Source organism: Monodon monoceros, unplaced genomic scaffold (assembly GCF_005190385.1).
Source record: "Monodon monoceros isolate NGI ecotype Baffin Bay Population unplaced genomic scaffold, NGI_Narwhal_1 Super_Scaffold_21, whole genome shotgun sequence".
Lineage (NCBI taxonomy): Eukaryota > Metazoa > Chordata > Mammalia > Artiodactyla > Monodontidae > Monodon > Monodon monoceros.
The window spans coordinates 33,784,537-33,810,382 of NW_021703778.1; the positions used below are offsets into that span (position 1 = coordinate 33,784,537).

The window sequence follows — 25,846 nt, forward strand, 5'->3', positions numbered from 1 at the left end:
CGGTGTGAGGTGATATCTCATTGTAGTTTTGATTTGCATTTCTCTAATGATTAGTGATGTTGAGCATTCTTTCATGTATTTGTTGGCAATCTGTATATCTTCTTTGGAGAAATGTCTATTTAGGCCTTCTGCCCATTTTTGGATTGGGTTGTTTGTTTTTTTGATATTGAGCTGCATGAGCTGCTTGTAAATTTTGGAGATTAATTCTTTGTCAGTTGCTTCATTTGCAAATATTTTCTCCCATTCTGAGGGTTGTCTTTTGGTTTTGTTTATGGTTTCCTTTGCTGTGCAAAAGCTTTGAAGTTTCATTAGGTCCCATTTGTTTATTTTTGTTTGTATTTCTGTTTCTCTAGGAGGTGGGTCAAAAAGGATCTTGCTGTGATTTATGTCATAGAGTGTTCTGCCTACGTTTTCCTCTAAGAGTTTGATAGTTTCTAGCCTTACATTTAGATCTTTAATCCATTTTGAGCTTATTTTTGTGTATGGTGTTAGGGAGTGTTCTAATCTCATACTTTTACATGTACCTGTGCAGTTTTCCCAGCACCACTTATTGAAGAGGCTGTCCTTTCTCCACTGTACATTCTTGCCTCCTTTATCAAAGATAAGGTGACCATATGTGCGTGGGTTTACCACTGGGCTTTCTATCCTGTTCCATTGATCTATATTTCTGTTTTTGTGCCAGTACCATACCGTCTTGATTACTGTAGGTTTGTAGTATAGTCTGAAGTCAGGGAGCCTGATTCCTCCAGCTCCATTTTTTGTTCTCAAGATTGCTTTGGCTATTCGGGGTCTTTTGTGTTTCCATACAAATTGTGAAATTTTTTGTTCTAGTTCTGTGAAAAATGCCAGTGGTAGTTTGAAAGGGATTGCATTGAATCTGTAGATTGCTTTGGGTAGTAGAGTCATTTTCACAATGTTGATTTTTCCACTCCAAGAACATGGTATATCTCTCCATCTGTTTGTATCATCTTTAATTTCTTTCATCAGTGTCTTATAATTTTCTGCATACAGGTCTTTTGTCTCCTTAGGTAGATTTATTCCTAGATATTTTATTCTTTTTGTTGCAATGGTAAGTGGGAGTGTTTTCTTAATTTCATTTTCAGATTTTTCATCATTAGTGTATAGGAATGCCAGAGATTTCTGTGCATCAATTTTGTATCCTGCCAGTAGGATTTTTTTAAGCAAAAGAGAAGTTTTATTCGTTTGTCTAAGTGAATAGATAGTGTGGCTTCAGGCAAGGCTGAATCTAGGTGTTCGTATGGCATTATCTAGGCTCGTCCTTCTCACTCTTTCTCTCTGTCCTCCTTCCTTTCTCTGTTTTTCTTCCCCTGGGGGCTCTGTGCCTTCTGTGTTGGCTTCACTCGCAGGCAGCCCTGTCCATGTGGTGGCGTTAGCAATTCTGGATTTATATCCCCTCTGTATAGCACCAGCAAAAGTCCAGAAGGATTTTAAACTTTGATTGTCTTTCAATATTTCAAATACCTAATGGACCAGTGCTGGCTGTGACCAACACACGCACACACACACACTTCCTTCTCCATGAGCCCCAGGTGAACTATGGGGAATCCTCATGAAGCTGAACGAAATGCAAAGAAGTTTGGATATATTAATCCCTACGGTGGTGCTGGTGTCGAGAGCTGCAAATTCTGGGATGTTGCATTGGCAGAATGCAAAGGAACGCCGGTGCTAGGGAATGGTGGCGGGAGGGAGAACATTTACAATTTGGATGTGAAAGATGACATTCGGAAGTAAAGGCTAGTGATGAGAAGAAGGAAAAAAAATGTAAAAAGAACTACTCTGAAAGCTTGAATTCTCTGTATTCTTCAGCCAATAGATCTGAGCATTGATATTTAGGTTAATGAATCCTCTAGAAATGAAGCAGGTTTCGAGCAAGCAGACCACGCCCTCTGGACTTGGGTTCATGACTTCGGTAAAATGCAGAACTGATTAAAAATAAAAAAGAGTTTCAGTGGTTTTCGGGGAAGGAAGCAGACTCTGTGGGCTGCGACTCAAAGAGGAGGTGAGCCTGAGAGCAGAAAGTACAGAGTGTAAAACGTTTGTTCAAGAAGATAGGAAGGACAGAAGAATGGTCCATTGTCAACATTGTGCCTGTTGATAACAGCATTGGGCCGTACACTTAAAAATCAGTTAAGATGGTAGATCTCATGTTAAGTGTTCTTATCATAATAAAGAAAAAGGAAAAAAAAATATGAAGGGGATAAAAGAGAGGCAGGTAACAAGAGGAAGATAGGGATTCCACACATAGTTTTTAAAAGACAGACAATTTGAGTATGTTTACATGCTGATGATAAAACCCAGAACAGAGGGAGAGAATGAGGTGAAAGAAAGATGCTAATAAATGGCTGTGTGGAGCCGTGGTAAAGATGCAGCCTCCAGAGTCAGACTGCCTGTCTGAATTCCTGCTTTCACTGCGTTCTAGCTGTGTGATCTTGGGGAAGTGGCCTAACTTCTCTGTGTCTCAGTTATCTTTTTTTGTAAAATGAGGATATTGATGGAACCTACAGTAGATTTTGTGAGAACTAAATGGTAAAGCAATTAGAACAGTACATCATAGGCACTAAATAAGCGTTAGCAATTATAATTTTTATTGTTGTTAAGTCTAAAGAAGCTGAGTGGTATGCCAAGAACGGATGGGTGGGTTGACCTCAATAGGAGGGCAAACGTTTCACTACGAAGGGTATGGACAGGTATGTATGTATGGCAAATGGACTTGTATATTCGATGGTGGAAATTTGGGAGGGATTCCTATCTGAAAACTTCTGTGTTTCTATGAAGCAGAAGGTGACATTACCTGTTTATGATGAGGAGAGAGGTAAATCTAGTTTTGAAGAAGTGAAGTCTTGAAATAGTCATTATTGAGAATGGATGATCAACCTAACCATGGAAACACAGTACAGGTGTTGGCCAGAATGTTTCATGGCACCAATCTGCTCAGGAGTGGGAGTGTCCCCTGCAGGGCTCAGAAACCTGCAAGCAGCCGTGGAACTTAGCGGAGGATTGGATTCATCCGTGCTTGGGGTTTTGCTATTACAGTAAGTCCCCTACAAACAAATGAGTTCCGTTCCGAGAACGCGGTCGTAAGTCCAATTTGTTCTTTAGGTCCAACAAAGTTAGCCTAGGTCCCCAACTAACACAATCGCCTATATAGTACTGTACTGTAATAGGTTTATCATACTTTCCCACAAATACTACATGAAAAACAAACAAAACATAAAGAAGACCTTTTTAATCTTACAGTACAGTACCTTGAAAAGTACACTAGTACCAGCTACATCACCACTGCTTTTACACTTGCTTCCGGACGTCCTGGGCTTGAGATAAAAATACTGTCCTCTATACAGTCCTGTACAGTGAAGGACACAAAAGCACAACCACTTGTAGAGGATGCACGCACGTGACAGTGTATGCCAGACACGTGAACTCACTTACGTGATTGGACAGGCGAACACATGTTCGCATCTTTGAAAGTTTGCAACTTGAAGGTGTGTATGTAGGGGACTTAGTGTGTTCGAGATGGAAGGACACAGAGTACAGGACTTTGGGATATTGGCCAGAGGGTGCTTGATGAAATGGAGCAACGTTGAGTTAATTTATACCAAAGCATCAAGAAGAGTGTCTGATGTATAGAGCAGGCTCTCAAATAGTTACCCATTCATTCATTTTAATTCATTGCTATTGGCTGTTATAGATGATTGGTGGATAAATTGATAAAATTCAAAGGCTGATACAGAAAGCAATAAAATGGTGCAACTGGGTATTGAAAAACACTGTCTTCTTTTAAAAAGAAGTTCTCTTTGGGGGGATTATATAATGTGAAAGGGCTCCTACTTGATGAAATTCTGGAAGGCCTCTGCTTTTTCTTATTCAATACTAGCTGTGCACAAAGAGCAGTTCCCGTGGGCCAAGAGCATCCCACAGTTGGTTATTCTGGCAACAGGCTTGTTTTGTGGCTTGAGCCTGAGCCAGAACTTCCTTGGATGCAGCATCAGGGCCCCTCTCACCACCTGCCTCACGGAGACTGAATCCGTGGCAGGTCCCTCAAGGTGCAGCGGAGCTGGGCTGGGCTGGGCTGAAAGCGATACCGTTGACCTGATGGGTGAAGCCAGTCTTTGATCCATCAGCCCATGAGAGTTTGATCCCATGGCAGTAGGTGACAGAGCCAGAGACCCTCGGCCTGGCTGTGATACCGGCCAGGTGCGACCTTGGTCCCAGGAAAGGGCACTCAGGTTTGCCAGACACCTGTTTCGTGCTAAGCCCTTTGGCACGAACTGTCCCTGATTCACCTTGTTTTACACTCAAAACAACACTGATGGGTCAGCGTTTGGTGAGACTCCCAGCCCTCCTAGTTTGTAGGCTCTTCATCTGAGAATTGAGCGCATAGACATCAGTGGTCTTCAGCCTGGGCTCTGTGAATTCTCAGGTTGCTGTGGAGAAGACACGGACGTTACCAGGGTTAGCAAAAAGGGACTGGTGGGGGCAGCTTAGTCTTCCCCTTTGCCCTGATCTGCTCTAGAGTCTGGAGTTCCCTGTACACTTTTGACTGAAGAACGGCTTTTACATTTAAAAATCTCACAGAGCACAGGTCTCTGTGATCTCTAAAATTCTTCCTGGGATCTGATCACTGCCTCTCCTGCAAATGCTCTTTGTGGCTTTGCATTTGAGCCTCCTTCTCTGTGCCTTGGTGTCCCTGCGTGCAGAAGGAGGTTTGGATAAGAGAAGCTCTGGTCTCCGTGATCCTGGGAGTGGAGGGCGTGGTAAACACTTGGGCTCACTGAACCCCGTGTGGCCGGCACCCTGGAAGGGCCAGTGATACTGAAGGATGATCTCTCCGTCTGTCCTGTCTCACGGGCACCGCACCCGGCACTCGCGGCTCAGTTCCAGGGCTCAGGTCTCTCTCCACTTGTCCACATCAAGTCACATTGCCTCTTCCCATTTTCTCTTTCCTCCAGGGACCCATGAAGTGGTGGCTAAACCCAGTTTGGTCGCCACCCGTCCACCGAGGGCCAGAGATCAGGAAAGGAAGAAGGGCAGCTTTACTTCCTCCCTCAGGATGGAGCCTCACAGCCATTCTGGAAAGAGCAGAAAATCCACAAAATTCTGGTCCATCTCCCGGTCCCTGATCCTGTGTAATGCCAAGACCAGTGACGATGGCTCAAGCCCCGATGAGAGATATCCTGATCCTTTTGAGATTTCCCTGGGCCAGGGCAAGGAGGGACTTTTCCTCTCATCTGTGCAGCTGGCAGACACGTCAGAGGCCGGGCCCGACAGCGTTCCTGATCTCGGGCTGTCCTCCGAGGCCGCTCAACTGCAGGCAGCTGGGAGTGATGGAGGCCAGAACTGTAGGAGGATGCTCTTCATGAAGGTACGCCCAGGATTTGTGGGGCTGGAGGAGCCTGCAGTTGCCTTCCGGTGCTGTGAATGGAAGTCTTCGCGTCTTTTTATTCCAAAGCCAGGAAGGCACAGAGGTCTCATTCTGAACAAGAGCAGGGAAGAAGTTGAGGCAGGGCCCACTGGAATGATGACAAGGAGCACAGCAGTGAATCAGGCTCAGTTGACCTTCCTGCTTGAGACATTCTTTGAGATACTGTGTCAGCCCCAGGCAAACTGAGCCTGGGTCCCTGCTGGAAAATGCCAGGTGCAATACACTGGGAAGGGCTCATCTCCAGACAGACAGTATCCAGCACACCACAGGCAGCTCAGATCGAATCCAGTAGAGAACCTGATAGAAGCTGACTTATAGGGCCCGGACTGAGAAGGAGCTGGAAGGTCGAGCAGGGCAAGGAGTACAGCCTGAGTGAGTTTGCACTTGAATGCTGACCGAGAACGTTCCCCAGGTGCCCCTTGCCAGTTCCAACACAGGTGTGAGTGAGGGCTGGCAGGCAGAGCCGTAAGGGAAGGCGGAGAGGGAAAACTAAGTAGGGTTTGGAGACTTGCCAAAATACAGAATGTTTTCTCTTCTGTTAGACAGTATTTCAATTTTTGTTATTATAGCAAGGTGGAAATTGCAGGGTACTGTGAGATAGAGGCTGATTAAAGAATTTCGCTCTCGAATTAGTCTCTATAAGTCCTATGCCCTCAGCCTTCCATCAAAGGCAGGATTTCTCAAGGGTCCAAACAGCCCTGAACCTTGGAGCCAGTGCGGCTCACTCAGGGATGGGCCAGCCCCGAGGGGCTTCTCCCACACCTTACTGCCAAGACCCGCTGGGCACAGTCACGTGACTGTCAACAGCAAATAGGGAAGGTGTTCCGGTACCTTTGGAGGAGATGCAGTGCTTTTGCATCCTTCCTTGAGGAAGAAAATCATTGCTTAACACATGAATAGTAAACACCATCATGTAACATTATATAACAGGTTAGCAGGTCCGGCCCAATAATCTCCACACACAAGCAGCTACCTCAAGGGACCCATCCAGCCTAGGGTGCTCCGTCACCCACAAGGTGGCTTCTGTTGAGGTGACCTGAGCTCACCCGATAGGGTAGAAGGAGGGAACAGCAGCTCAGTGGGTTTGGAGGAGCCTGGCCAGGCTCCTGGTTTGCCATCAGTGATGTGACCAGTACACAATCCACCAGCTGAGAGTCAGGTTTATTAATGACAATACCAATTTATCCAGGTCAGAGTTCACATAAATGAAATTTAAAAATCGTTTGGAGATTCCAGCGGACTCCAGAACGAACTTTTCACTTGCTTCTATTTAACTGAACAAGCATTTCCTGAGCACCTGTTACGTGCCAGGCACAATAGGGATCCAGCCCCTGCCTTCAAGGAACTTGTCTCAAGTGGAGGAAAAAAAAATACACTCCAACGGGTCTGTTGGAGGCTCAAAAGGAGGCGGCACATCTCTAGGGGTGGGTATCAGTACATTTAGTCAATGTTTACAGAGTACCGACCCGTGTCAGGCACTGTTCTAAGGAGTAAACCAGACTCAGTCCCTGCCCTTGGGCAGCTTTTCTTCTCGTGGGGGGATACAGGTGTTAACAACTTAGCATATGCTATAATATTAAAGAGTGAAGGGCTCTGAAGAAATATTAAGCAGGATAAAGGGATAGAGAGCAATGAGGAGGGGTCGCTGCCCTTTTTGAAAAGGTGATCATGAAGGCTCCTCTAAAGAAGTGACATTTGAGCCATGACCTGAACGAATGAAGCAGAGAAGGGAGTCATATGAACATCGCGGGGGAAGAGCGTTCCGGGCGGAGGGAACAGCATGTGCGAAGACAGGAAGAGAAGAGTGTGCTTGTGGAATGCTGGAGGAGAACAGGGTGCACGGGCGGTTCAGGGAAGGGGAGAGCAGGAGAGGATGGAGTCGGGGTGGTAGCCAGGCACCATACGTGGAGTTTTACTCTCAGAAGGATGGGGAAGCCTTGGAAGACGGAGCAGGGGAGTGACCCGATCCTTTTAAGGAGCACTCTGGCTGCTGAGCCGAGAATGGAGCGTAGGGAGGCCGGTTAGCGGAGCTACGACAATAACCGAGGCCGGAAGTGACGTGGCTGGACTGAAAGGGTCATGGGGAAGGCACTGAGGATGCTCAGGGTAGGCATTTATTTTCAAGGCAAAGCCAACGGGATTTGTCGATGGAAGGATGGAGGGGGGCCAGAGGCAGCAAGTTTAACTGCAAGTTCTGACCTGACCTACCCCGGGGAAAGGAGGTGGCCTGTTCTAATATGGGAAATACTCAGGGCTGCAAAAATGATCGGGAAAAGGTGAGATGTTGCCAGAAGGACGCAGGATCTGACAAAGCAGGGGTGGGTGGAAGAGACTCCTAGGTGGAAGGAGCTGTGTGAGCAAAGATGTGGCGGCAGGAGGTTTAAAAAATGTTTTCACAGCTCTATCTCATTGTCTCCTTCCTGGGAGGAAGGAAGTCACAGCATTTGCATTTCCGAGGGCGAGGGTGGGCAGTATGGCACAGGGGCCGGCGGCGTGGGCTCATTAGTCTGACTGCTTGGCCTTGAGTCCAGCTTTCCCAGTTGTGTGATCCTGGACAATTCACTTTAACTTTTTCTTTTATATTGGAGTATAGTTGATTAACAGTGCTGTGATATTGATAGTCTCAGGTGTACAGCAAAGTGATTCAGTTATACGTATATATGTGTCTATTCTGTTTCAAATTCTTTTCCCATTTAAGTTGTTATATAATATTGAGCAGAGTTCCCTGTGCTATACAGTAGGTCCTTGTCGGTCACTTTACCTTTTTGTGTGCCCATTTTCTCATCTATGAAATGGACAATGTTAATAATGATATATGAGTTTTCTTAGGATAAAGTTATAAGTGTTTACACAAGAAAATCCACAGTGCAGTGCACATAGTAATTGCTTAATAAATACTATTATTATTATTTCTGTTTTAGGATGGGGATGCTGTCACTGAGTAATTAAGTAATTAATGAACTCAACAGCATATATTAAATGTGCCAGGCTGTGGGCAAGACTTGTAGCTTTGCAATGCTCATAGGCTAATGAGGAAGACAGGGATGAAACAGATGATTCCTGTTTCGGGGCGTGGCTACAGGTCTGTAAGGGGAATCGTGGGGGTGCTGAGGAGGAATGCGCTGTTCTATTTGGGGAAGGGCATCCCGGAGGGGGTGAAATCAAGATCTCCAAGTAGACAAGTCCAGATCCTAGCAGTGCGAACAGGCAGAGGGACAGGAAGAAGTCTCAGAGGCTGGAAAGTGCTTTGTTTGCTGAGATGGGGGGGAGGAGTGATGTGCATTTGAGTCAAGTTCGAGGCAGGGATGAACTGGGAAGGCAGATAGGGGTATTGGCCAGCTCTGAACCCAAGATTGTTTTTTTTCTTTTTAAGGAGCACAGGTGATCTTTAACTACCCATTAATGAGCTCTAAGCAAGTAAATGTTTCAGTTGTCTGAGCAGGTCCTGTATCAAAAGTGCCAGGGCAGAAAGGCAAAGGTGACAGCTTGTCCCAATATCCTTTTCTGGAGGAGCCTCCGTGTACTCAGTAACACCCCCCTCCCTGTCCCTTCTCGCAGGGACACTCTAGCCCCCGCCTGGCTCCTGCCCTGCACCCAGGCATGACTCAGTTGGCCCAGATGGACTTCTCAGCTTCCAGCAATGCCATAGTTACACTGATTTCAAAACAACATCTGGAAAGAGGCCCTGTGACATCAGCCTCTTCTCTAGAAACGCCTAATATGAAAATTAAAAAAGAGGAAGTTAGATAAACAGCCAACTGAAAAAAAAAAGAGCCTTATTGGATGTGTTGTGTTTGGCACAATTAGGACTAAGTAAATCATCACCCAGGGATGTGTCAAAGCTGGGTAGGGGTGTGCGGAATCTGGAGTAAGCGTTTGGATCTGTGCTGTGCATTAAGGGACTGGCAGGGTCCTTTTTCAGGAGGAGCTTCCAGACCCCTGGGGAAGAATGTTCAAAGCCAGATTCCCCAACCTAATAAACAAAAACGCAATGTATCAGACCTAGGCTTTTCAAAGGAGGGAATGCACAGACTCCTTGGCTACTCCAGACCCACTGACTTTTTCCAAATGGCAAGAGTATTTTTTTTTTTACATCTTTATTGGAGTATAATTGCTTTACAATGGTGTGTTAGTTTCTGCTTTATAATGAAGTGAATCAGTTATACATATACAGATGTTCCCATCTCTCTTCCCTCTTGCGTCTCCCTCCCTCCCACCCTCCCTATCCCACCCCTCCAGGCGGTCACAAAGCACCGAGCTGATCTCCCTGTGCTATGCAGTTGCTTCCCACTAGCTATCTACCTTACGTTTGGTAGTGTATATATGTCCATGCCTCTCTCTCGCTTTGTCACAGCTTACCCTTCCCCTCCCCATATCCTCAAGTCCATTCTCTACTAGGTCTGTGTCTTTATTCCTGTCTTACCCCTAGGTTCTTCATGACATTTTTTTTTTCCCTTAGATTCCACATATATGTGTTAGCATACGGTATTTGTCTTTCTCTTTCTGACTTACTTCACTCTGTATGACGGACTCTAGGTCTATCCACCTCATTACAAATAGCTCAATTGCATTTCTTTTTATGGCTGAGTAATATTCCATGGTATATATGTGCCACATCTTCTTTATCCATTCATCTGATGATGGACACTTAGGTTGTTTCCATCTCCGGGCTATAGTAAACAGAGCTGCCACGAACATTTTGGTACATGACTTTCTGAGTTATGGTTTTCTCAGGGTATATGCCCAGTAGTGGGATTGCTGGGTCATATGGTAGTTCTATTTGTAGTTTTTTAAGGAACCTCCATACTGTTCTCCACAGTGGCTGTATCAATTTACATTCCCACCAACAGTGCAAGAGGGCCCCCTTTTCTCCACACCCACCCTCTCCAGCATTTATTGTTTCTAGATTTTTTGATGATGGCCATTCTGACTGGTGGGAGATGATATCTCATTGTAGTCTTGATTTGCATTTCTCTAATGATTAATGAAGTTGAGCATTTTTTCATGTGTTTGTTGGCAGTCTGTATATCTTCTTTGGAGAAATGTCTATTTAGGTCTTCTGCCCATTTTTGGATTGGGTTGTTTGTTTTTTTGTTATTGAGCTGCATGAGCTGCTTGTAAATTTTGGAGATTAATTCTTTGTCAGTTGCTTTATTTACAAATATTTCCTCCCATTCTGAGGGCTGTCTTTTGGTCTTGTTTATTGTTTCCTTTGCTGTGCAAAAGCTTTGAAGTTTCATTAGGTCCCATTTGTTTATTTTTGTTTCCATTTCTCTAGGAGGTGGGTCAAAAAGGACCTTGCTGTGATGTATGTCATAGAGTGTTCTGCCTATGTTTTCCTCTAAGAGTTTGATAGTTTCTGGCTTTACATTTAGGTCTTTAATCCATTTTGAGCTTATTTTTGTGTAAAGTGTTAGGGAGTGATCTAATCTCTTACTTTTACATGTACCTGTCCAGTTTTCCCAGAACCACTTATTGAAGAGGCTGTCCTTTCTCCACTGTACATTCCTGCCTCCTTTATCAAAGATAAGGTGACCATATGTGCGTGGGTTTATCTCTGGGGTTTCTATCCTGTTCCATTGATCTATCTTTCGGTTTTTGTGCCAGTACCATACTGTCTTGATTACTGTAGCTTTGTAGTACAGTCTGAAGTCAGGGAGCCTGATTCCTCCAGCTCAGTTTTTCGTTCTCAAGATGGCTTTGGCTATTCAGGGTCTTTTGTGTTTCCATACAAATTGTGAAATTTTTTGTTCTAGTTCTGTGAAAAATGCCAGTGGTAGTTTGATAGGGATTGCAGTGAATCTGTAGATTGCTTTGGGTAGTAGAGTCATTTTCACAATGTTGATTTTTCCAATCCAAGAACATGGTATATCTCTCCATCTATTTGTATCATCTTTAATTTCTTTCATCAGTGTCTTATAATTTTCTACATACAGGTCTTTTGTCTCCTTAGGTAGGTTTATTCCTAGATATTTTATTCTTTTTGTTGCAATGGTAAATGGGAGTGTTTTCTTGATTTCACTATTTCACTTTCAGATTTTTCATCATTAGTGTATAGGAATGCCAGAGATTTCTGTGCATTAATTTTGTATCCTGCTACTTTACCAAATTCATTGATTAGCTCTAGTAGTTTTCTGGTAGCATCTTTAGGATTCTCTATGTATAGTATCATGACATCTGCAAACAGTGACAGCTTTACTTCTTCTTTTCCAATTTGGATTCCTTTTATTTCCTTTTCTTCTTTGATTGCTGTGGCTAAAACTTCCAAAACTATGTTGAATAAGAGTGGTGAGAGTGTGCAACCTTGTCTTGTTCCTGATCTTAGTGGAAATGCTTTCAGTTTTTCACCATTGAGGACGATGTTGGCTGTGGCTTTGTCATATATGGCCTTTGTCGTGTTGAGGAAAGTTCCCTCTATGCCTACTTTCTGCAGGGTTTTTGTCATAAATCATTGTTGAATTTTGTCGAAAGCTTTCTCTGCATCTATTGAGATGATCATATGGTTTTTCTCCTTCAATTTGTTAATATGGTTTATCACATTGATTGTGTATATTGATGAATCCTTGCATTCCTGGAATAAACCCCACTTGATCATGGTGTATGATCCTTTTAATGTGCTGTTGGATTCTGTTTGCTAGTATTTTGTTGAGGATTTTTGCATCTGTGTTCATCAGTGATATTGGCCTGTAGTTTTCTTTCTTTGTGACATCCTTGTCTGGTTTTGATATCAAGGTGATGGTGGCCTCGTAGAATGAGTTTGGGAGTGTTCCTCCCTCTGCTATATTTTGGAAGAGTTTGAGAAGGACAGGTGTTAGCTCCTCTCTAAATGTTTGATAGAATTCGCCTGTGAAGCCATCTGGTCCTGGGCTTTTGTTTGTTGGAAGATTTTTAATCACAGTTTCAATTTCAGTGCTTGTGATTGGTCTGTTCATATTTTCTATTTCTTCCTGATTCAGTCTTGGCAGGTTGTGCATTTCTAAGAATTTGTCCATTTCTTCCAGGTTGCCCATTTTATTGGCATAGAGTTGCTTGTAGTAATCGCTCATGATCTTTTGTATTTCTGCAGTGTCAGTTGTTACTTCTCCTTTTTCATTTCTAATTCTATTGATTTGAGTCTTCTCCCTTTTTTTCTTGAGGAGTCTGGCTAATGGTTTATCAATTTTGTTTATCTTCTCAAAGAACCATCTTTTAGTTTTATTGATCTTTGCTATCATTTCCTTCATTTCTTTTTCATTTATTTCTGATCTGATTTTTATGATTTCTTTTCTTCTGCTAACTTTGGGGGTTTTTTGTTCTTCTTTCTCTAATTGCTTTAGGTGCAAGGTTAGGTTGTTTATTCGAGATGTTTCCTGTTTCTTAAGGTAGGATTGTATTGCTATAAACTTCCCTCTTAGAATGGCTTTTGCTGCATCTCATAGATTTTGGGTTGTCGTGTCTCCATTGTCATTTGTTTCTAGGTATTTTTTTATTTCCTCTTTGATTTCTTCAGTGATCACTTCGTTATTAAGTAGTTTATTGTTTGGCCTCCATGTGTTTGTATTTTTTACAGATCTTTTCCTGTAATTGATATCTAGTCTCATAGTGTTGTGGTCAGAAAAGATACTTGAAACAATTTCAATTTTCTTAAATTTACCAAGGCTTGACTTGTGACCCAAGATATGATCTATCCTGGAGAATGTTCCATGAGCACTTGAGAAAAATGTGTATTCTGTTGTTTTTGGATGGAATGTCCTATAAAAGTCAATTAAGTCCATCTTGTTTAATGTATCATTTAAAGCTTGTGTTTCCTTATTTATTTTCATTTTGGATGATCTGTCCATTGGTGAAAGTGGGGTGTTAAAGTCCCCTACTATGAATGTGTTACTGTCGATTTCCCCTTTTATGGCTGTTAGTATTCGCCTTATGTATTGAGGTGCTCCTATGTTGGGTGCATAAATATTTACAATTGTTATATCTTCTTCTTGGATCAATCCCTTGATCATTGTGTAGTGTCCTTCTTTGTCTCTTCTAATAGTCTTTATTTTAAAGTCTCTTTTGTCTGATATGAGAATTGCTACTCCAGCTTTCTTTTGGTTTCCATTTGCATGAAATATCTTTTTCCATCCCCTTACTTTCAGTCTGTATGTGTCTCTAGGTCTGAAGTGGGTCTCTTGTAGACAGCAAATATATGGGTCTTGTTTTTGTATCCATTCAGCCAATCTGTGCCTTTTGGTGGGAGCACTTAGTCCATTTACATTTAAGGTAATTATCGATATGTATGTTCCTATTTCCTTTTTCTTAATTGTTTTGGGTTCGTCTTTTCCTTCTCTTGTGCTTGTTGCCTAGGGAAGTTCCTTTAGCAATTGTTGTAAAGCTGGTTTGGTGGTGCTGAACTCTCTCAGCTTTTGCTTGTCTGTAAAGGTTTTAATTGCTCCATCAAATCTGAATGAGATCCTTGCTGGGTAGAGTAATCTTGGTTGCATGTTTTTCTCCTTCATAACTTTAAATATGTCCTGCCAGTGCCTTCTGGCTTGCAGAGTTTCTGCTGAAAGATCAGCTGTTAACCTTATGGGGATTCCCTTGTGTGTTATTTGTTGTTTTTCCCTTGCTGTTTTTAATATGTTTTCTTTGTACTTAATTTTTGACAGTTTGAGTAATATGTGTCTTGATGTATTTCTCCTTGGATTTATCCTGTATGGGACTCTCTGTGCTTCCTGGACTTGATTAACTATTTCCTTTCCCATATTAGGGAAGTTTTCAACTATAATCTCTTCAAATATCTTCTCAGTCCCTTTCTTTTTCTCTTCTTCTGGAACCCCTATAATTCGAATGTTGGTGCATTTAATGTTGTCCCAGAGGTCTCTGAGACTGTCCTCAGTTCTTTTCATTTCTTTTTCTTTATTCTGCTCTGCAGTAGTTATTTCCACTCTTTTATCTTCCAGGTCACTTATCCATTCTTCTGCCTCAGTTATTCTGCTACTGATCCCATCTAGAGTATTTTTAATTTTATTTATTGTGTTGTTCATCCTTGTTTGTTTCATCTTTAGTTCTTCTAGGTCCTTGTTAAATGTTCCTTGCATTTTGTCCATTCTATTTCCAAGATTTTGGATCATCTTTACTATCATTATTCTGAAATCTTTTTCAGGTAGACTGCCTAATTCCTCTTCATTTGTTAGGTCTGGTGGGTTTTTATCTTGCTCCTTCATCTGCTGTGTGTTTTTCTGTCTTCTCATTTTGCTTATTTTACTGTGTTTGGAGTCTCCTTTTTGCAGGCTGCAGGCTCGTAGTTCCCGTTGTTTTTGGTGTCTGTCCTCAGTGGCTAAGGTTGGTTCAGTGGGTTGTGTAGGCTTCCTGGTGGAAGGGACTAGTGCCTGTGTTCTGGTGGATGAGGCTGGATCTTGTCTTTCTGGTGGGCAGGTCCACGTCTGGTGGTGTGTTTTGGGGTGTCTGTGGACTTATTATGATTTTAGGCAGCCTCTCTGCTAATGGGTGGGGTTGTGTTCCTGTCTTGCTAGTTGTTTGGCATAGGATGTCCAGCACTGTAGCTTGCTGGTCGTTGAGTGAAGCTGGGTGCTGGTGTTGAGATGGAGATCTCTGGGAGATTTTCACCGTTTGATATTATGTGGAGCTGAGAGGTCTCTTGTGGACCAGTGTCCTGAAGTTGGCTCTCCCACCTCAGAAGCACAGCACTGACTCCTGGCTGCAGCATCAAGAGCATTTCATCCACACGGCTCAGAATAAAAGGGAGAAAAAGTAGAAAGAAAGAATTAGTAGAAGAAGAAAGAAAGAAAGAAAGGAAGGAAGGAGGGAGGGACGAGGAAGGAAGGAAGGAGGGAAGGAAGGAAAAAAAGAAAGAAAGAAGATAAAGTAAAATAAAATAAAGTAAGATAAAATATAATAAAGTTATTAAAATAAAAAAAAATTAAGAAAAAAATTTAAAAAACAACAACAACAAAAAAACGGATGGATAGAACCCTAGGACAAATGGTGGAAGCACAGCTATACAGCATAAATCTTGCTCTCAAAGTCCACCTCCTCAATTTGGGATGATTCGTTGTCTATTCATGTATTCCCCAGACATCAAGTTGATTGTGGAGCTTTAATCTGCTGCTCCTGAGGCTGCTGGGAGAGATTTCCCTTCCTCTTCTTTGTTCTCACAGCTCCCAGGGACTCAGCTTTGGATTTGGCCCCGCCTCTGCGTGTAGGTCGCCGGAGGGCGTCTGTTCTTCGCTCAGACAGGACAGGGTTAAAGGAGCCGCTGATTCGGGGGCTCTGGCTCACTCAGGCCGGGGGGAGGGCGGGGCACGGAGGGCGGGGCGAGCCTGCGGCGCCAGAGACCGGCTGGACGTTGCACCAGCCTGAGGCACGCCGTGCGTTCTCCCGGGGAAGTAGTCCCTGGATCCCGGGACCCTGGCAGTGGCGTGCTGCGCAGGCTCCCCGGAAGGGGAGGTGTGGGTAGTGACCTGTGCTCGCACACAGGCTTCTTGGTGGCGGCAGCAGCAGCCTTAGCGTCTCCCGCCCGTCTCTGGGGTCCGCGCTGATAGCCGCGGCTCGCGCCTGTCTCTGGAGCTCCTTTAAGCAGCGCTCTTAATCCCCTCTCCTCGCGCACCAGGAAACAAAGAGGGAAGAAAAAGTCTCTTGCCTCTTCGCCAGGTCCAGACTTTTCCCCGGACTCCCTCTCGGCTAGCCGTGGCGCACTAACGCCCTGCAGGCTGTGTTCACGCCGCCCACCCCAGTCCTCTCCCGGTGCTCCGACCGAAGCCCGAGCCTCAACTCCCAGCCCCGCCCACCCTGGCTGGTGAGCAGACAAGCTTCTCCGGCTGGTGAGTGCCGGTCGGCCCTGATCCTCTGTGTGGGAATCTCTCCGCTTTGCCCTCCACACCCCTGTTGCTGCGCTCTCCGCCGTGGCACCGAAGCTTTCCCCCTCCACCACCCGCAGTCTCCGCCCGCGAAGGGGCTTCCTAGTGTGTGGAAAGCTTTCCTCCTTCACAGCTCCCTCCCACTGGTGCAGGTCCCGTCCCTAACCTTTTGTCTCTGTTTATTCTTTTTTCTTTTGCCCTACCCAGGTACGTGGGGGGCTTCTTGCCTTTTGGGAGGTCTGAGGTCTTCTGTCAGCGTTCAGTAGGTGTTCTGTAGGAGTTGTTCCACGTGTAGATGTATTTCTGGTGTATCTGTGGGGAGGAAGGTGATCTCCGCGTCTTACTCTTCCGCCATCTTCCCGGAAGCCCCTGGCAAGAGTATTTTTAAATGCCCTTTAAGTAGGATGTTGAGGCAAAGGGAAGGGAGCCCACTCAGGTGGGACTGAAGCTTACCTAAACCACCTTCTCTTTCCTCTCTCTTCTCCTTTCTCCTTCATCCCTTTCCTTCTGTTTCTCAAACATTGGCAAAGCACCTGCTACGAGCTCTCCTCTGGGGATAGAGAAACACATTTGATACTATTCCTTCCCTCAGATTGCTTGCAGGTGTGAACATAATCAATCCTGTTCCTTGTCCCCTCCCCTAAGCTATGGCTCTGCTGGTTCAGTTTTCTTATGGAAAGGGTCCCAGGTAGGGGATGAGTAGTTGGGGAATTACATCCTCAAGGGAGCCTTCAAGGTTACCTTTCATTTTCCCAGAGCGTTCTACAGTCATAGGATTTATGTCCTTCATTATGGAACCTCCCTAGAGGCGAATGGGCCCAGGTCAATCACTGTGACATCTAAGCAATCTCAAAACAAGAGAATGGCTTAGGTCAAGCTGACCTAAGGGACCTGCTTGTCCCTCCAGGAGGCTCAGCATGTGTGGACGAATGCTGTAGGCAGTGCTTCCTTGGAGGGAGCCAGAGTGGTGGGGTGTGCAGGTAGGATTGGGGCAAAAAATGCAGAGGGGGACAGTGGAGGGAGGGGAGAGAGAGGAGGTGGTGGGAATGGGAGATAGATACCACTTCTGCATCCCACAAGTCGAGCTTGACTCCAGATTTACTAGGGGTCCTTTTAAAGAAATTTTTTGTCTATTGCAAGGTCATAAAGATATTCCCCCGTGATGCTTCTAGAGGCTTTGTTGTTTTATCTTTCACATTTAGATCTTTAATTCATATGAAGCCGATTTTTGTATACCTTGTGTACACATTAAAAAATTTTTTTCCTATATGGATATCCAATTGATCCAGCACTATTTTTTGAAAAGCCCGTCCTTGCCCCACTGTACAACAATGTCATCATTTTTATAAGTCAAGAACTATATCTATCTATTTCTGGCCTCTCCATTCTAAGTATTTTTTCTTTTTCCTTTCACTGATATCACACAATTTTAATGATGATACTTTTAGAACAAGTTTTTTGATATCTGGTAATACAAGTCCTCTAGCTTTGTTTTACAAACTAGAGTTGATAATTCTGGTGGGCTTTTTACTGGAATTGCAAACTAGAGTTGATACTTCTGGTGGGCTTTTTACCCTAATCCTCCTATAGATTTATTTGAAAAAAACTGACATTTTTACAATATTGAATTTTCCAATCTGCTGACATGATGTATTTCTTCAAAGTTTGGCTGCATTTTTTTTGGTTTTCAGCATATGCAATTTTTTTTTTTTTTTGCCATTTTTGAATAATCAGCTCTATTTCTTCCTTCTAATTTTTTTTTTTTTTTTTTTTTTGCGGTCCGCGGGCCTCTCACTGTTGTGGCCTCTCCCGTTGCGGAGCAAAGGCTCCGGACACGCAGGCTCAACGGCCATGGCTCACGGGCCCAGCCGCTCCGCGGCATGTGGGATCTTCCCGGACCGGGGCACGAACCCGTGTCCCCTGCATCGGCAGGCGGACCCTCAACCACTGCGCCACCAGGGAAGCCCTGCTTTATATATTTTGAAGTTATATTTTTGCTGTGCATACACATTTAGCATTTAAAAATATTTTCCTGGTGGATTAACACCTTTATAATTTTGGAATAGTCCTCTTTAGTCTATCAATTACTTTTGCAGGAAAATGATCTGATATTAGTATAGCTTAGCCTACTGTCTTTTGGTTAGTGTTTGCATTGCATATCTTTTTTCCTCTTTTTATCTACAACCTGTGTTCACCTATATAAGGAATATTTCATGTAAACAGCATGTAATTAGGTTATTTTTCTTCCATCTTACAACCTTTATCTTATAATAGTGAGTATTGATACTATTTACATGTAATGTCATTGCAGATGAGCTTGGGTCTATATCTACTCTCTTAATTTTTGGTTTCTAGCTGTCCTCAAAGTTTTACATTTGTTTTTTTTTATTCATCTCTTCTTGCCCTCTTTTAGATTAATACATTTTTTTTTACTACTCCATTTGCCCTTCTTTTAGCTTCTTAGTTATACATTTTTTACTATTTTTTAACCATTAAAATATACAACCTATGTTCTTAATGATTTAGAGTCTCCTATAAATTTGTACTCTTACCAGTTCTCAGACAATACTTAGACCTTAGACACACAGCTCCATTTATATGTCCCACTTTTTTTTGGATATTATCGTCATGCATCTCAAGTCTACAAATATTTAAAACTCAAGACCTGATAATTATTATTGTTCTGTAGAGTCAGTATTCATTTCCATTAATTCACATGTTTACTGGTTCCATCATTCTTCATTCATTCCTGCATTTCTGTGCCTCTCATTGTGATCACTTTCCTTCTGCCTGAAGCAGGTCTGCCTCTAAGATGGGCAGGATCTGGGACAAGAGAGCCAATGGAGATCTATATGCCAAATATCTCCATGTTTAAAAGTTATAAATCAAGGTAAAAATATGTTTAAAAATATATGTTCTGTCCTCCTCCCTTGACAAACATACCTTCATAAGTACTTGGACAGCCAAGTTCAAGTAAGTTCTTGGATTTCTCAGCATTTTGCACTGGAATGTGGTGGCACAGGGAGAGCCTTTTCTTGGCTCTCGGCCACCGTCCATGTTCCCCTTCTACTACCCACAGCACGGTCCAGTACCACAAGAGGTCTTACCTGCAAGAATGTGGACACCTGCAATTCTCTAATCATCACCACCCCCCCACTCCAGCAAACAGCCACCCTGGCACCCCTCCAGCCTAGAGCTGTACATGTGAGTGGTGTGATTTGCTCTTGATCAGATAGACCCAGGGGAGAGAGACAGGTTGCGGGCGCAAGGTCCTTTGATGCAATCTGATGCCTCCCACCTCATTTGTTTCTCAGTTTCTCTCTAGCTAAATATTAGCAGATCACCAAGAAGGCCTGAAGCCAGTGTTTATCTACCCTGGAGCTGGCGCTCTTTTTATGGCACTGGATGAGATTGGGTACTGGTACATAGTAGTGGCTCTATAAATATTTGTGGGAAGAACGGTTGTTGCATAAATGTGTATAATGAGGCCACCCTTAAGGCCTAGAGTCTATTGACATAGCCTGAGCTGGCATTGGTGTTTTTGAGCCAACACATGGGTTTACATTGGACATTGCTTTGGGCATTCCCATTGGAGTCACTGGACACTCGATCTGGGGGTCTGGAGTCACTGGACACTCGATCTGGGAATAGGAGAGCTGCAGATGAGGCCAGACGTGTGGGAGGGCCTCCCTCTGGGGCTGCCTTCCTAAAAGGATACAGAATGCTTTGATCCACATGGGAATGGCCTCTGTAGTGTGGAAACCCCTGCTTTTCTTTACAAATTCAGATCATCGGTTAGGCAAAGTCACCACTCATGCAGAGTGACTCAGGATATGATGAGGTCAGATCAACCGTCTGAATCTCTGGCATGTGCTGTTGCGGGGAGAGAGGGTGGTCGAGGCCCTCTGTGAGCAGACAAGTTTCTTCGTCTTGCTGCCTGCGAGCAGCTCAGCCTGTGGCTTTGAGGCCCAGCCTTCCTTGGCAAGTGGGAAACCCAATCCTTTGGCCACTTGCCTCTTCCTGCCACAGAAGAGCAGCTTGTGGAGGCTGAGAACAGCCCCTGAGAGGGAAGCTTGGGACTCCAGGACTCCCACGGAGTAGCCACATCCCCTGTGTGTGGGGAGGGAGCCTAGGGTGGTCCACGTGCAGGAAACTGGAGGGCCGGCCCACAGGTACGATTAAGGAGCACTTGCTGTCTTCCAGACGTCACTTCACGTGATTTCTAGTTGCTCTTTCCATAGTCAAAGGCATTTGGAAATACTTGCTTGGAAGCTGGTCTTCTGAACCTCACTGGTTCTGACAGGACACCATTTGGTTAGGGAAAGGAGGTTTGGTGGAGAGAAGCAGGAGGAGAAGGGAAATTGGGAAGAAGTAGTAAACCATCTACCTTTCCTACTCTTGTTTCTCAGTATGGCCCTTCATATGTACATTACAGGCCACCTAAGGCTTCTCCCTATCCTTTGCATCCATCCCACTAGTTACTATCTCCAGGCTTCTGCCCTTGATGACCCCGCTGCTTGGAATACCTTCTGCTTGGAATAACTTCTTGACTCTTGTCTTCATGAATCCATGTCTTAGTCATCCATTAAGGCTCAGCATCAATAGAATATCGGTCACGAAGCTTTTCCCGATCCTTCCTTTATTCTTTAGTTTCCACTATCCCTACTTGAAACAACCTTCTCCCTCTGGATTTCTAGGCCATGCTGTGCCTCCTTATTTTACTACAGTAACTTATGACAGAAACACAAACGTATGTGTTCCCATTGAAGAATGAATTCTGGGTAGTAGTCACAGGAGAATGTCTGAAAAAATGTTAAAACCTGTGTGAGTTTCCATCACATGGATGTATCATAATTTATTATTTTACGATCTTAAAAATATTTTGTCAAATACTGAAAATATACAAATGGATTTATAAAATGTATATGCGCTCTAAAAAATAAAGTTGCCCTAAATACCTCTCTATCAATCATCAAGTTGAAGGAACAAAACTTACCATGAACTTTGTGGTCCCTTGAGTGCCCCTACCTGTTGCCATCCCATTCCCACTCTTAAAGAGGTAACCACTATCCTTAATTGTGGGGCTCTCATTCCCCGGCTTTTCTTTAGCGTGTACCCTATCTGTTTATATTCCTGAATGATGTATTCTCTAGTTGTAGCTACTTTTTGTGTGTGTGTGTGTGTGCGGTATGCGGGCCTCTCACTGTTGTGGTTTCTCCCGTTGCGGAGCAAAGGCTCCGGACGCGCAGGCTCAGCGGCCGTGGCTCACGGGCCCAGCCGCTCCGCAGCATGTGGGCTCTTCCCGGACCGGGGCACGAACCCACGTCCCCTGCATCAGCAGGCGGACTCTCAACCACTGCGCCACCAGGGAAGCCCATAGTTCTAGCTACTTTTGATTAATCTTTTCATATCTTTTTAAAATCCTTTTACTTTTGACCTTCCTATGTCATTATTTTCAAGTGGACAGCATGTAGTTGGGTCATTTTAAACTTTTGTCTACTCAGTCTGCTTTGGATGTATTTAGATTGTTTACATTTAAAGAAAAATCAGTGTGTTTAAATCATTTACATTTCAAGTAATGATTAATATGTTAAGGCTTAAGTCTGCCACCTTATTATTTGTTTTCTGTTTGTTTCCTCTATTTCTTGTTCCTTCGTTGCTTTTCTCTTGCCTTCCTGTGGATTACTGGAACATTTTTCAGAGTTCTGTCTGGATTTATTTACAATATTCTTGAGTATATAACTATTTATAATTTTCATAGAGGTTGCTGTGTTATCGTATTGCTATGTATTGCCATATTGGTACAAGCGTTTTGCTATTTTGAGTGAAAACTGACTTCATTTAGGCCCCTTTACTCTCTTCATGTCTTAAATATTTCCTCTATATCCATTGAGTACCGTATCGGATGACGTTACAACTTTTCCTTCAACCACAAATATGATTAAAGAAACTCATGAAGGGAAAAATAATCTATTATGTTTACTCCTGTTTTTACCAATTCTGCTGTTCTTTCCTTCCTGAAGTTTCCAGCTGTTTTATCATTTTCTTTTCATTTGGAGAGCTTCTTTGAGACATTCTTTAAGGGTAGATCTTCTAGCAACACATTCTTTTAGTTTTTTCCAACATCTGAGACTATCTTTATTTCCTCTTTGTTTCTGAAGGTTATTTTCGATGAATGTGGGATTTATAGTTGGCATGAATTTTTCTTCACTTGAAAAATATTGTCTTCCTTCCTCCTGCCTTCCATGTTTTCAGTGAAATCTGTCTTTTGACTTGGTTCTTTTGGGGGAGGTAATGTATCATTTCTCTCTGGTTGATTTTAAGAATTTTTTTCTCTGTAGGTTTTCAGAAGTTTAATTATGAGGTATCTTGGTGTTAATTTCTTTGGGTTTCTTGAATTCAGTTCTCTAATCTCCATTTGCTTCTTTTAAAAAACCTATTTCTTGGTGGACGTCTCTTAATTTTTCATTTGTATCAAGAGAATTTGTCAATGATTGTTGAAGCGTTTCAGTGATGACTGCTTTCTAATCCTTGTCAGATAATTCTGACATCTGATTCATCTTTGTAGTGGCATCAGTGGTTGTCTTTTCTTATTCAAATCATGTATTCCTGGCTCTTGATGTTAGAAGTGACTTTTAATTGTATCTTGGACATTTGCATTATTATGTTGGAGTCTCTTGATCTGGTTTAAATCTGCCATTTTAGCAGGCAGCCCCTGCTTGCGTTTAACATATAGTTCTGGACTACTTTTGCGGGCTCTTGTTGTAATGACATTTTTAAGAGCCCTTGCTATGCTATTCTGGTCTGCTTCATTTTTCTGGCATGGCTAGAGCTCTCGCTTAATCCCTGCAGTTCTGCCTGCTGGGATGGAGAGAGCTTCTCTGGCCTGCCGGTATCATTGGTGACCATCTGCCGCTCAGGGTGAGGATGGGCGGAAGCTTCTGGCCCTGGGTCTCCTTTGCCACTAGCTGGAGGGCAGGAATACTGATCCTGCCCACATAGGTGGATCGACCTCCTGCTTGTGCCCCTGTTATAGACTGGGGGCTGGGTCAGCCTGGGGCTTTGCTGCTGCCACTGCTGCAGGTAGATTGGACCACCTGCCGGTGCTCTAGTTGTAGAACAGGGGCTGGGACACCCGCCAGGGTTTGCTGCTGCCAAGACAGACATGTCACACCTCCTGTTGGTACCCTGGTTGTGGGGCAGGGGCTGGGGATCCCACTAAGTCTTTGTTGGTGTTTCCCATTTCCTGGTCTTGTGGCCAGACCAGAGAGAGCATTGTTGTTTGTTTGCTTGTTTCTTGTCATTGCCTATTGGCAGTTCTGGGTCGCAGGCCTTTCCAGGGCTTGATTTGGGTGTATAGTTCTTTATAAGAAACACAAAGAATTCACCAGGCTGTCATTCATCAAATTCTGTGGTCACTCGCCAATTAGCCTTCTCCTTGCTGGCATTCAGAATCTTTTTATTGTTATCTGTTGAATAATTTCCAGGGTATTTAGTTGTATTTAGCAGAGAGGAGGAAAGTGAGTCGACACCATCTTGTCCTAGAACCGGAAGTCTCAGTTCTACTTATTTTTGAAGATGATATGATCGCAATTGCATAGACTTACTTCTGTTACTCCGTGTTATGTTCCAGAAATTTATTCATGTTATTCCATTTTGCTGTGGTTCATTGATCTTCACTGCTTTATGGTATTCTATTTTGTGAACACACAATTGATTTATCCATCCTACTATGGATGGGCTTTGGGGATATTTCCCTTTACTTCTCTTCAGAGACTGTACTGCAACGGTCACTCTTGTACATTCTCCATGTGCATGTCTGCAAGTTTCACTAGGGCATAAAAATAGATGAGGAAGCAGTGAGCCTTAGGGCGTGAATATCTTCATTTGTACCAGATATGCCAAATTATTTTCTAAAGTGATTGTGGCATCTACCCTTCCATCAACAGGTGTAAGTTTCTTGATTGCTCTGCACCTTCATCAGTTTTCTTTTTAAAGATTTTTTTTGATGTGGACCATTTTTTAAAGCCTTTATTGAATTTGTTTCAATATTGCTTCTGTTTTATGTTTTGGTTTTTTGGCCGTGAGCCTTGTGGGATCTTAGCTCCCTGACCAGGGATCAAACCCACACTCCCTGCATTGGGAGGCGCAATCTTAACCACTGGACCACCAGGGAAGTCCCCATCAATTCTTGACATCATCAGGCTTTGAAACTTTCCAGTCTGGGGCCTATTAAATTGTCTTTCATATTGATTGTAATTTGCATTTCCCTAATTACTAGTAAGGTTGCACATACTTCCACGTGTTTATGGAACTTCTGAATTTCCTCTTATGTGATAGGTCCTTCCAAGCTTTTTCTGTTTTTCTTTTGAGTTGTTGGTCTTTTTCTTTTCCTCATTTTTAGCGTGTCCTTTTACTCCTTTAGGTGATGAGCAGAAGTTCTTCATCTTAATGTGGGAGTTGTCAATCATGTCCTTTGTACTTTGTGCTTTTTGTATCTTATTGGAAAATTTCATCCTTTTCTAAAGTAAACACATTCTCCTACAATGTCTGTTCTCTTCTACTGTCTTCTGAGCATCGTATAATTTTGTCGTTATGTTTTTAATCCACCTGGAATTGATATTTGTGAAGTGTAGGGATACATTATCATTTTTTCCACATGGTTAATCTGTTTTCCCAGCAGGCCTATTGAAGTGCCCCTCTTTCCCCACAGATATAAGTATAGTATTAGTTCTCTCACAGATCAAGTTTCCTCATATGAACGTGAAGCTGTTTCTAGGCTCTCTGTCCTGTTCTATTGGTCAGTTTGCTACTGTTATGCCAAAACTCTACTGTCTTGATCATTATGTTTTTAAAATAAGTATTGTTCTCTTGTATTGAAATTTCTCTCTCTTCGTGCTTTTTAAGGTCTGTGTCTTTCTTTGAGGGCCTTGGCTTCTTGATAAAAATTTAAGGATCAGTTTGTGATGTTCTAAAAAACACTTGAAATTTTGGTTAGTACTGCATTAAATCTGTAAATGAATTTGGGGGAGAACTTACATTTATAGAATAGTAAGCCTCCCATTTTCATGAACATAATGTACCTCTCTGTTATTCAGGCCTTAGTTAATGATTTTCAGTAAGCTTTGTAATTTTTCTCAGAAAGGGCTTACATATCTTTCATTGGATTAGTTCCTAGGCATTCTTTATTTTCTGGTGCAATTGTAAATGTCAGCTTTTTAATAATCCTATTTTCTAACTGCTACTTCCTGGAATATAGAAATGCATCTTAAAATAGTTTTTGAAATTAAATTGTTTCCAGATTATTGTAGATTCATATGAAGATATGAGAAAATAATACAAAGAGTAAAATAATACAAATAATACAAATACAAAATAATACAAAGAGAAAATAATACAAATACAAAATAATACAAAGAGAAAATAATACAAATAATACATAGTTTCCCCCAGTGGTAACATCTTGTAAAATTATAGTATACTGTCACAGTCAGACTATTGGTATTGAAGTAGTCAGTATACAGAACAATTTCTGTTACTACAAGGGTTCCTTTTGTTGCTTTCT

The 25,846-nt window shown here is 43.0% G+C and overlaps 1 protein-coding gene across 2 annotated transcripts in view; it reads left to right on the forward strand.

The window, feature by feature from the left end:
* The first annotated feature begins 4,970 nt into the window (after positions 1 to 4,970).
* Positions 4,971 to 25,846, forward strand: part of IL16 (interleukin 16) — an 82,585-nt gene continuing 61,709 nt past the window's right edge. For both annotated transcript variants that reach the window (XM_029238532.1, XM_029238533.1), the window contains exon 1: positions 4,971 to 5,383. In XM_029238532.1, the coding sequence (XP_029094365.1) occupies positions 5,072 to 5,383 (312 nt within the window). In that variant the 5' untranslated portion in view covers positions 4,971 to 5,071. The remainder of the gene's footprint in view (positions 5,384 to 25,846) is intronic.